The sequence below is a fragment of the Xiphophorus couchianus genome, chromosome 6 (genome assembly GCF_001444195.1).
Source record: "Xiphophorus couchianus chromosome 6, X_couchianus-1.0, whole genome shotgun sequence".
In the NCBI taxonomy this organism is placed as follows: Eukaryota; Metazoa; Chordata; class Actinopteri; order Cyprinodontiformes; family Poeciliidae; genus Xiphophorus; species Xiphophorus couchianus.
In genome coordinates, this window is record NC_040233.1 from 7,738,730 (window position 1) to 7,750,854 (window position 12,125).

The 12,125-nt window shown below is 39.7% G+C and overlaps 2 protein-coding genes across 5 annotated transcripts; one reads left to right on the forward strand and one right to left on the reverse strand.

The window, feature by feature from the left end:
• Nucleotides 1-375: 375 nt before the first annotated feature.
• dad1 (defender against cell death 1) lies at nucleotides 376-3,588 on the reverse strand. Its single transcript, XM_028019360.1, has 3 exons — nucleotides 3,272-3,588; nucleotides 876-1,045; nucleotides 376-575 (listed from the first exon to the last, which is right to left on the reverse strand). The coding sequence occupies exons 1-2, from the start codon at nucleotides 3,480-3,482 to the stop codon at nucleotides 915-917; spliced, it is 342 nt and encodes a 113-aa protein (XP_027875161.1). The 5' UTR covers nucleotides 3,483-3,588; the 3' UTR covers nucleotides 376-575; nucleotides 876-914.
• A 1,007-nt stretch (nucleotides 3,589-4,595) lies between these two features.
• Nucleotides 4,596-11,840, forward strand: abhd4 (abhydrolase domain containing 4, N-acyl phospholipase B). 4 transcript variants are annotated; one of them, XM_028019357.1, is made up of 10 exons: nucleotides 4,600-4,949; nucleotides 6,221-6,241; nucleotides 6,743-6,826; nucleotides 7,363-7,448; nucleotides 7,546-7,650; nucleotides 7,784-8,072; nucleotides 9,392-9,579; nucleotides 9,672-9,783; nucleotides 9,892-10,078; nucleotides 10,323-10,471. In XM_028019357.1, the coding sequence occupies exons 4-10, from the start codon at nucleotides 7,409-7,411 to the stop codon at nucleotides 10,410-10,412; spliced, it is 1,011 nt and encodes a 336-aa protein (XP_027875158.1). In that variant the 5' UTR covers nucleotides 4,600-4,949; nucleotides 6,221-6,241; nucleotides 6,743-6,826; nucleotides 7,363-7,408; the 3' UTR covers nucleotides 10,413-10,471. The 4 variants fall into 4 exon arrangements, with proteins under 4 accessions (XP_027875156.1, XP_027875157.1, XP_027875158.1 ...); XM_028019355.1 differs by lacking the exon at nucleotides 6,743-6,826 and having other exon boundaries at nucleotides 4,596-4,949; nucleotides 10,323-11,840; XM_028019358.1 differs by lacking the exon at nucleotides 6,221-6,241.
• The last annotated feature ends 285 nt before the right edge of the window (nucleotides 11,841-12,125 follow it).

Sequence of the window (12,125 nt, forward strand, 5' to 3'; positions counted from 1 at the left end):
AAAAAAAAAAATTAATTCTGTAGTCTTTATAAGAAAGCTAAGTTGAGCTTTTACAGATTATCGGCATTCAGAACAAATGGCCAAATCAGCACACAAGCGGTTAATCGACCTCCCTCCACAGCCACCTCAGATTTGATTACTTTAGAGAACCTGTGGTGAGTTGATTTTTTAAAAACACAGAATAAATACAATTAAACTTTGGAGACATCTACCTACATAGACATCTTTTATCATTATTATTTATGCAACATTTACTCAGCTACGTTAAACACCAAGGACTGAGAGTTTCTTCTCTCAGCCCTAAATTCTCATGTCTGGACTGAAAAATTCATTTCCACTTGTGCAACTTCTACCGTCGACTCAAAGAGACAAGGCCACCGTTACACTTGCTTTATTTATGTCAGTGCAAAAAGGGAATGCTTTACAAATGTCAACATAACAAAGTCATTGCTTTAGGAAAATTGTACTGCATCAGACGTAGCATGCAACTGTGTTGATGCCGGGATGTTGTCGTCCAGATTAGCTGCTGAAAAACTGATGTCGTCTTTCAGAGATTTGATGACTTCTTTAGAGATCTGTGGGGAGGAAGGGAGGAAAGACAAATTAGAGCTCAAGTTTGTTTATTTTTTATTGGAGATAAGAAATGTGGTCTTTGCTGTTGGCAAGTTAAAAAAAAAATATATATATATATATTTTGTTTATTTTTGTTTTTCCCCAAGCAAAATAAAATGCGGCACTTCAGCTGTTTCTGTGACAGTGGAGAAATAAATCGCTAATGATGGTTGGAGGCATTTCATCATGCCAACTTAAAATATCTAAGGAGATTCTGAAAACAATTTTAGACATTTAATAAAAAATGAAGAAGTAATTAACACCTTCAAGAAGGGGTAACGCGAATCAGATCTGCGTTGGTTTCAGCCGATGAAGTTCATCACGACGAGATGCAGGACGGTGTGAGCGAACAGGAAGTCGGCGAAGGCTCTCTCCGGAGAAATGGACAGGAAATCCCCTTTGTTCTGAGGGTTGATCTGGATGCGAAGACACACTGGGTGGGGGGAGAGAAAGAAAAAAAAAAACATCGAAAAGAAAATTATATTTAATTTTGAGATCATTTCTCCAGTTTACCCTTATATTGGTTTCGCCATTCAACAGCTGATCGTAGATCAGTTTTTGAACCATTGCACAACTTGGAAAAAGTAAGCAACCGGGTCCATCGGAATAAAAAGTGATTGGGAAATCCACAACTACTTCCAGATGGCATTTGCTCTTATAGACACAGTCCACTCCATCTATAACTGCAGCTTGCAGCACTGGTCGCGCTTCTGCTCTCCATCTCGACCGAGCTTGGCTTCGTGACACACGAAGCTCTTCACCACCAGCTGCAGATTCGGTGCAGGTTCTACGCTTCTCAGTGGAATTCCCAGCGAGCAGAGGAATGATTCTCGCTGCCAGTTTTGCTCAACTATTTAGGTACCTATTCTGCAGGCCAGAACACAAACACTCAGGGGAAGGATAGCTAAACTGTGTCACGGGTCGCTTCAGCAGCAACCTGCTCGGTCAGCCCGGTGGGCAGCAAGAGTACATGAACCTGGCCAGGCTTAGGCTGCAATAATGTAAAACATTTTTCAGTACTATGCAAAAATGTATTGGGTATATTTCTGTACAATTTACTTTAAATGATAAAAAAAAAGAAAAAAAGTTGAGGAATAACCCTCTAGTTTCCATTTCTGGTTTGAAAGGCAAAGTTAGGATTGCAAGATCAAAACTCTCATGACCCAAATCTTTTTTACAGTTTAACTTTTACAGTTAAGGCGAGTGACAATCTCCAACAGTTACCCTTTCATTTGGTGTCCCTCATTATTGGTCCTGCTTTTTATTTTAAATTATAGTTACATTAAACATTTAAGGAGTGTGGCAATTTACTGCTATGGGACTAAAAAAAGAAAAACAAAAGCTGACCTACAACTAAAATGTGGTGTCAGCGCTCCCTTTCAAGCCTTTTTAGGTTTTTAGAAGATGTTAAGCTGTCTACGGTTCTGGTCTGACCGTAGACCAGAAAACAAATTATTCTGACCAGTGGTTTAAACTTTAACCAACAGAAAAATGTAGGACTGAAAGGATTTATTTTACTCAGTCGTCCTTGCCACCATTTCATAATTTTTTGGTTGTATGTTGGTATTGGGGTGTCACAGATTGGTACATTGAAGATGGTCCAAATTGCTGCAGCATGACTTTTTAAAATCGGCACACTGCAGTGAGACCCCGTACGTCACATATATAGTGGTTTCTTTACACCTACTGGGATTGTGTTTCTGAATTTATTTTAAATTTTATTCTTTATTTGAAATCTCCAAATGGCTCGAAACGTCACTGTAGCCATGATTTATTTATTTATTAAACTCTGCACTCACTCCCAGTAGATCACTGAGATCTGCACCTACATATATAGTCTGTGGAATGAACCTCCTTTGAACACGAGGCCTGAAATGTTAACACGTTTGAGAACCCACTTTCATTTTCTTGCTTTTCGACATGGATGTACATTTAACATGATGTCAATTTTGCTACTGTTGGGACAATAAAGGATATTTTCATTATTTTATTTCAATTAGGGGTGACGACGGCTCAGGAGTTCGTCCTGCAACTGGTGGTTTGTCGTCCATCTCAGTCGTGTCTTTGGACAAGACATTTCTACCACCTATTCCTGTTGGTTGTGTGGCTTCCTTCCTTCTGTTAGTCTTTTGGGGGTAAGCTAAACTGGAGTTGTGGCTACAGCTTAGCTTACCGCCATCAGTGGTGTGTGTAAATGGGTGAATAAATGTAGTATTTTAGTGTGGTAGTATAAAACGCCTCAGAGGCCTCTGGACTAAATAAAGAACTGTACAAGTACAGACTTGATCATTTATAGGGGGTTCAGAAGTTTGTCTAACAAACTAACATTGCAGGTGTAAAGTACTACGTTGATTATTTTGATTTACTAGTTTAATATACAGGATACACCTTGCTATACAAGTATAGCAAGATTTTTTTTAAAAAACAATAAAATGTGGTTATTTGTGAGCGTAATTTTTCTGTATTCTCTTTCAAAAAAAAAAAAAAACTAAAATAGCTTAATTTGAACACAAAAAACAGATGGCCGTTTGTTTTAGCTATGTTAGCCAGTTAGCATGCACAGAGGCCACGAAACTACCTGAAAATTATAAGCGGAAAGTGTTGTATAGCTTTCCGTGACCCGAAAAGCTCACAAAAAACATATTGCAGAAACCACTACCTGCAAGAATAAAAGAGCCCACGCAGGCGATGAAACCCGACAGAAAGCTGTTGAAAGGAAAGGTTCCAACGAGGAGACAGTAGAGGAACTGCATCGCTCCGGTTAGCAGGATGTACAGCAGATAAGCGTCCACCACTTTCAGCTTGTTGGGCGTCGTGGTGGTGTACTCCTCCAGAAACCGGGAAATAACAGACACGACTGAGTTCGACATGATGTTTCTATTTTTAAAAAGAAAATCTAGACGGAGGTTAGCGCAGCTCCTCTTCTTCTCTTCAATCAGTGACGTGTCCTCACCAACCGGAAGCGGCCCCGGTGTTACACAAAATATATTCCGAATAACGAGCAAGGAGCGTTTTAGGCTGTGTGACTACTACGTCAACGTAATCGCCATATTGTGAGTGGCAGTTTTGTCGAAATGCAAGAGAATGGATGCGATTGATGCCTGTCACCAAAACTGCAAAAATATTGCAACGATTTATAAGTAATACAAAGTACAACAAAACGTTATGGTGCATGTCATCGTGTAATTTTATCTCCAATACTTGAAATATATTTTACTCTTACGATACTATATTTAATAACAGTTTTTTTTTTCTTTAGATGTAAATTTGTCCTTCCTGTCTTGTCGTGTTTTTTTCTTTGTTTTTATATTTATTTCTTTTGTATGAATGTGCTTGCTTCCATTTGTCTTTCATTTGCTGCTGTTATATATCTGCTATATTTTTTGTATTACTATGTTAATACAGATCCAACACGGGTTCCAAAAAGTTTTGTTTTTTTTTAGAAAAACAGAACAGCAAACCTAAGGTACGTTTAAATAAATTTTAACCACATTGTGTTTCGTTATGGATGTGTTTTGTTTAGATTTTCGTAATCAGTAGCGGTAAATAACATCAGTATTTATACAATATCAATTATTATATCAATTAACACATGGCTTATGATCACACATTTCTATTTATAAAAATTAGTTAATTAATTTGAAAGCTAGCGAAGTTTCCAACTTGCCACTCACGATATCTTAGACGCGATGACGTAGCGATTCCAGGGTCTACGTCTTCTACGTCGTCTAGCTACGTAGAGCAAAGAGGTAGAAACAAAAACAATGATGTTGTACTCCAATATCATTTCAATATACAATTTAGTTGATTTATTTCGAGTGTGCTCGCGCTTTAAATGAGCTGATAGATAGATTAGATACACTCTTTTAAATACAAATGTTTCCTCTAGTTTACTTTTTTTTGACACAAACAACAGCAAAACATGATCTAAAATATGTTATATAGTTGTTGTTTTTATATTGTTTTCATTTCCCCCATTTTTTTGGTGTGTGTAACCGAACGGATTATCGATCAACAAAACCACAGCGTGTTTAATCACGTTCGTGTTTAATCGCAACGTCATTTACGCTTTTGACACAAGTATTATTACGAGACACAATCCAATGTCTCGAAGTGCTTGCGGATGTAAGAGACGATCTTTGCACCCGGTCAGATGACGTAGGAATGCACTGGTTACAAAACATATATACATAGGCAAACAAGACGGCAGAATCCTAATGTCATGTCATAGAAGACGCATAGAAGATAATTCGTCTTTGACTTCGTTTGATCTGAATGTAACAGCCAATGGATCCTGGTCCAGGTGCAGCTCCCATCCAGAACGACTGTGAGACAGAGTGAGTAACTTCGCTTACCTTTAACAGCACCATTCCGCCTAACGTCATTCCTTACATTAGGTAAACTTCTGGAGAAGAAAATTGGTGCATCGAAACAACTGTCGATGTCACCAAGGAGTACAAAGAGGGACGTGTCGCGGCGGTAGAAACTGTTTCCAAGTTTGGATTTAAAACATCGAACACGTTCATGGGTTTCATGTAGCTTACTGTATATGTGACATTACGTCATCTGAAATATTGCTGATGTCATACAACATCAGCAATTTCCCCTGTATCAGGTATCTGATGTTGTATAAAAGAAATTATAAATCTGGAGCCCCTGTGTGGGTGGTAATCAGTAATAGTATTAATTACTATTAATAGTAGTTAACAGAGCAAACATGTTTGACAAGCACGCCTGTAGCTTTTGATCAATCAAATTTTATTTGTATAGCACATTTCAGCAGTAAGGCATTTCAAAGTGCTTTACATCATTACAAACACAGAAACACAATGCAAGATAGAATCAATAATCAAAACACAGCATCAAGTCAAGTTCCATCATTAACTTTGTAATTGATTACATTTCAAATACAATCCTAAACAGGTGGGTTTTTAGTTGAGATTTAAAAGAAGTCAGTGTTTCAGCTGTTTTACAGTTTTCTGGACGTTTGTTCCAGATTTGTAGTGCATAGATGCTGAAAGCTGCTTCTCCTCGTTTGGTTCTGGTTCTGGGGATGCAGAGCAGAACCAGAACCAGAAGACCTGAGAGGTCTGGAGGGTTGATACAACAACAGCAGATCTTTAATGTATTGTGGTGCTAAGCCGTTCAGTGATTTATAAACTAACAACAGTATTTTAAAGTCTATTATTTGAGCTACAGGGAACCAGTGGAGGGACTTTAAAACTGGTGTTATGCGCTCTATCTTCCTGGTTTTAGTGAGAACGCGAGCATGAATTTTGATGTATAAACGGGATCAGAGGTCGTTGACACTAATCTGCAGTGACTCAGAGAACTGCACTGTTTATTGGTGGTACAGGTGGCAGCTCTTACCTTTGCCTCGGATTTCTCCCTCTGCTATCTGATGGCATCACCAGGCATTCTCTATTTGCTGGCTTTCCCCTTTGCCCAATTTTCTATCTTTACAACAGAAGTTAGGAAACTGAAGCAGAGATAAAGGTGGAGTAGATATGGTAAAAGGTAATGGCTGACTCCTTTATTTCATCAGTTTGGTTCATCAAGGAGATGAATGAATCGCCTCAGTTCAGTTTCATCACTGTTTTTGTTTCAGATTGGAGACTAAAACAAACAGGTGAGATGAACCCTATAGTGAACTGCCTTGTTATAAAATACTAATAAGAAGTAAGAGACTATGGGAACATGCATGTTGCCTTTGGCAAAGCATTCAAATCCATTCAAACATTGTTCACAGTTGTTGTGTTTTTTCCCCTTTCTGTGAAAGATTAACCCAAAATAGTACATAGCCATATAGTGGAAGGAGAAGAAGATCATTTTCACCAGCTTCTTACGGCTTTCTTTTAACAACGGTGGTCTTCTTCAAATTCAAAAAATACTTTATTAATCCCAGGGAAGGGAAGTTAAATGTTGTGGGTCATTAATTCAGATTCTCCAAAGAGTTATTGAAGACGGTGATGGCTGTTGGCGGGAAAGATCTCTTGTAGCGGTCTGTATTACAGCGAATCTGAAGAAGCCTCTGACTTAAGATACTCAGATTCGCTGTAATATACTAATGTATTACAATGTAATTATTGGCAAGCTTTGTAAAGTGGACAGTTAATGGTTCTCCTTTAAGGTCTTGTGACAAAGTCATGGAGCACTGCACCTCCTCCAGAGTCTCCTGGTTGCTTCTCTGATTAACGTTGCCAATATATGACCTGTCAGTCTAAACTTTCTTATCTTCCTTGGTCTTCATGATGCTGTTTGTTCACTGGATTTTATTTGGGGCTAGCAGAGTAATGACCACACTTTTCAGATTGCTGTTTGTAAAACACTTTGCAAATAATTACAGTATGTCTTCCACCTCATAAGTGTTAGTTTTTGCTGGTATGTCATAAAATTTCAATATAACCCATTAGAACTGTATTTAATATGAGGAACAGGCGAAAAGGTAAAGCGGCAAGTAGACTTTTGCAAAGCCGTTTAAATATTACTTTGTCGTTGCTGTGGGTGTGTGACTTGAACGTGATTTTAAAGCATGGTGGCTTTGAAAGGTGATTCTCTGTAATACTCCCCTCACCCCCTTGTCTCTTTCTAAGTGTGTGTGCATACTATGCAAATAGTGATAGCATTGACTAACCCCGGATTTGTGCCTTAAGCATTGATATTTTGCATTCAGCATGTGCTGAATGCTTCCTGTGCTATCTACAATCTCCTCATTCTTTACATGCTTCTCTTTCCACCTACTTTGATTAGGTCAAGTTCACTGTGGAGCTGGTGGCCCTCCTGGCGTCCGACCTCCATGTCCCTGTTGAAGACTACAGAGTCTAAGATTCTTGCCTGTAAGACTGTGTTGACAGATACTATGCTGGCTGATTATGTAACCACTGAGTATTGATTAGAAAATGCAGCTTACTGCTTCGTTGCTCCTCTCTACAGGTATTAAGAAGGATTTATGGGCCAGGTTTGTGACCCTCGCCAACCAGGACCGCATATGGACTCTGTCTCTTACCAACAAGGGGACTCCCAAATCTGCAGAACAAGGTAATGAGATTTTTAAGTAGTCTTCACAAGAAGGAAATAGGCGTGAAAACATAAACTACAAAAGTTTACAATAAGAGACGGCTCACAGAAGATGCATGTCTTCCTGTTCCTGTTGTTTTTTCCCCCCGCCCAGCACCTAAAACTCCCCTGGTGATGGTTCATGGTTTTGGAGGAGGGGTAGGGCTGTGGATCAGGAACTTGGACGCCCTGAGCCGCTCGCGGACCGTCTACGCCTTTGACCTTTTGGGCTTTGGCAGGAGTTCGAGGCCTAGCTTCCCTTCAGATGCTGCCAAGGCAGAGGAGCAGTTTGTGGACTCCATTGAGCAGTGGAGGCAGGCTGTTGGTCTGGAGAACATGATCCTGCTGGGGCACAGTTTGGGGGGCTACCTGGCTACCTCATACGCAATTCAGCACCCTTCCAGGTAATCATCCACAGCTCTCTGTTTCTTGAGATTTGGTTTAGAGACCAATATTAACAACCTTTGATTGAGCTACATTTATGGTCTGTAAAACTATTTAACAAAATCTGTGTTTGGCATAATTTGTGGTATCCTTACCATCTATACCTTGCACAAACCTTTTGTATTGATTGGACCTTCCTTAGGCCTGTCCAATAACATTTCACAAGACAGCATACAGAGAGAACAGTCTTTGATTAGTTATCTGAGCTAGCCATGGAAGAATATCTGGTGAAACATTACTGTGTTGATTTTAAGCACCAGTTTCATTTAAAGTCCAAGTAAACTCTTTATGTTTTCCTTTGTGATAGTAGGAGAGAGAATAGAGTCTGCCCGTAGCATATCAGTTGCTATGGAGACTCCCAAGATGACACCCTTTACTGCAGTTCTCCAACAGTTCTCATCGAAAATGCTTTGCCTCTATTACCATCCGGCTTGCAAAGCATCATCTAGCCTGTAGTTGCAAATAATTATTCAACCCCCACTGCAAATCAAGTTTATCGGCTGTTTGCAATAAACAGGAGTACCATTTACTGGCCCAACACGCTGCAAACATGATTCATAGCCAGATAGCAGAGTTTCTGGGGAATGTTAGACTGCTCCGGCCTCCCAGTTCATTGACATTCTTGGTGTTGAGTTCTGCAATCGCCATTTTCAAATCCCACCAGATACATTTTTAAAGAGTTCAAGTCAGGTAACTAAGCTGTTCTTTCTGGTGCCTCAGTAGACTTCTGCTGAAATCAAGCCTTAGTGGCTCCTTGAGATGATTGCCCTGCTTGAAGGTCTAACGATACCCGAGATTCAGCTTCTTCACAGATGACCCGACATTTTCCTCCAAGGATTTCCTGATATGTGAATGAATCCTCAACGTACTGCGTGCTTGATTTGAAAAGTTTCAGTTTTCCCAAAGAACACAAGCCTAAAGATAAGGCCACTTTGTTCTACTGATGTAGCTTTGAGCAAACTGGAGCTGACTTTCCTTCTGCTGTTGGGTCAGTAGTGATGACGCCATTTAGCACAACCCTCACTGGGGAATCTGAAAAACTCAGTGGCCCCATCCACAGAGTCTGTCTGCAGGTCTTTTGCTGTCAATCAAGCAAGAGAGCGCGAGTCCATTGTGGTAACATCATTGTGCAAAACATTCTAGGATCTGTTAAGCAAAATTACTTAGGTAAAATTGCACCATCTAGTGGCCATTCAATGTGATACATTACTGCCTTTCTCTGCTTACAACCTGATGTACATATAAGCCGCATAGCGTCTTTATTTGAATATGTTTCCAGAGTGTCGCACCTTATCTTGGTGGACCCCTGGGGTTTCCCTGAGCGAACCAAACCAGAGACCCAGCAGAGCGAGGATCAGGGCGCTGAGGCGGTGAAGAGGCCCACCATTCCCAGATGGGCAAGAGCCATCGTCTCGATTCTTTCTCTCTTCAACCCGCTGGCTGTTATTAGAGCTGCAGGCCCATGGGGTACGCATGTGGAAATGTAAATCTGCTTCTGCTACGTGTTACATCAAATGTTCCACCACCGTCATCTCACTATCTGCGCTTCATTCGTTCAGGCCCAGGCTTGGTGAACAGGTTCCGCCCCGATTTCAAAAGGAAGTTCGAGGATCTCTTTGATGACGACACAATGACGCAGTACATTTACCACTGTAACGCACAGACTCCGAGGTAGGGCCGAGTAAAGTCCCGAAGTCCCATTTCCGTCACCAATTTTCATAAATAAAAATGTAACGCATTACAATGTTGTTCCTTTTTTGTTTCGTCTGCTTCTCCCAGTGGGGAGGTAGGTTTCCGGGCCATGTCAGAAACGCTAGGCTGGGCTAAGAGACCAATGCTGCAGCGAGTACATCTTCTGCCGACCTCCATGCCCGTCACCATGCTGTATGGAGCTAGATCCTGGGTGGACAGCTCATCTGGGGACAGAGCAGCCGAGATCAGGGGAAAAGCCCACACCAAAGTGCTGGTAAGTGGACGCAAGAGAGCCTCGATACTTAATGGAACTTCTAAAATTATTCATACCCCTTGGGCTTTTGCATGTTTCAACAGCAAAAATCAATGTTTTTCTTTGGTTTTATTTGACAAAGCAAGAGCGAGTACCGTGGTGCAAAATTGTGAAAAGTAAAGGAATAGCTTGGTCTATCTCATAAACTAGTCGGTAACTAGCTGTGTATTTTGTGTCGCTTCCCTCAAACCATTCCCCTCTGCAGCTGGTAGACGACGCCTCACACCACGTCTACGCTGATCAGCCAGACGACTTCAACAAAGTGGTAGAAAACATTTGTAAATCTGTAGACTGATGGCATGTGTGTGTCTGCAAAAGACCGGAGGTTCTGCGTTGCATCTGCACAAGTCGCCGAGGAGGACTCGGCCCCGGAGCCTGTGCATGCGAAGCACTCTTGAGTTGTTCTGTTTTGAGGCATTTGAATGAATCTGAATGTAATTCTGCTGTCTTTCTTTCTTTTTTATTTATTCCCGTAAATAGTTCTTTTGCTCATACTTGATGGCTGGTTTATTTAGTACGATCACATTAGTATGTATTACGTGATTTACTCGTTACCGTCTTCAAACAGAACATTAACCAAACGTCTAAAGATGTTTATTGAGTTGATTATTTGGTTAACGCAGTACATCCAGAGGCGCCTCTTAGAATGCTCGTGTTTTATTGTTTTCTGAGCTGCCAGATGGCAACTGATTCATAATTTATTATGTGCCTGACAAGGTGTTCTTACCTTGCCTTCAGTGTGTCTTATTTCCTTTTTACATAATCGCACAGCTGTAATTTATAAACTAAAAACATATATATATATATATATATATATATATATATATATATATATATATATATATATATGTAAAAGTTTCCCAAACCAGCAATCAGTGGTGTACTACATTACCTTTCCACTAGAGGTCAGCACCCAATGTTTACGTAACATTCCGGCTCAATATGAGTGAAATCATACAAGAAATTTCTCCCCACATTTGCAATATTTACATATTTATTACTGTTTTGGGCCTAAACTTTAATCACATGGTGACCGGTGAATATTTGAGCAATAAAGTTCTACAGTGAATCTCACTTTTATGGAAGAGTGGCAAGAATTTGTCAAAAAAAAAAAAAAAAAAGCTATAATGCAACGGTTTAGATCAACGCATGTCCATGTGTGAGAAGGGCTCAGTCAAAGCCTAGACTTAAATTCAATTGAGAATTGTAGGCAAGAGGTAAAATCTGATGACCTCATATTAGACACAAAGTTTGTAGACTCTATTCGTGAGGTGAAAAACAAATGATTTTTTTTTTTTTAAAAAGCATGAAAATGTAGTGTTTTATTATTAAATTCTGTTCAGATTCATAACACACTAAATCAATTATTGAACATTAATAAAAGTAAAACTTTGTTTTATAGAATCTTCGATGCAACAATCAAACTCACTTAAACTTTAAGTGAAATTTCTTCCATTCGCAATCTATTTCTAAAAGGTTTAGTCTGTCAAAGTAAGATCTTTGACATATTTGTGTGCATTTTCCCCATTCCTCCATTAGGTTCTACTTTTCACTCGGACTGAATCAAGGTTCATCATAAAGAACTGTTCGAATATCGATGTCTTGTTCTGTGATGTAGCTGCACACGAAAATTGGCCTCGTTTTGTTTCGTAAAACCAAAATACACACAGACGTCGATTTTTTTATATATTTTGTAAAAAATAAAATAAGAGTCTGTTTTTCAGTTTTTGTTGTTATGCTTGAATTGTTTAGTATTGTTAAAGGTAATTCTGAATATCCATAAGTCCCAAATAATTTCCAGAAAAGTAAAAAAAACAACTTCTTTTGACATGACTGCACTTGGATGAGCAATGTCCCGGTTCTGTCTTCCCATTAGCTAAAGACTAACAGGAAGACATTAGCGGTCAACAAGCTTTAAAAGATGATTTCACACAGCTTCTCTTTATTTGCCACAAGCTGTCACAGACAATAATGCCCTCCCCCCTCTCACCCAAAGCCACGACGGTTT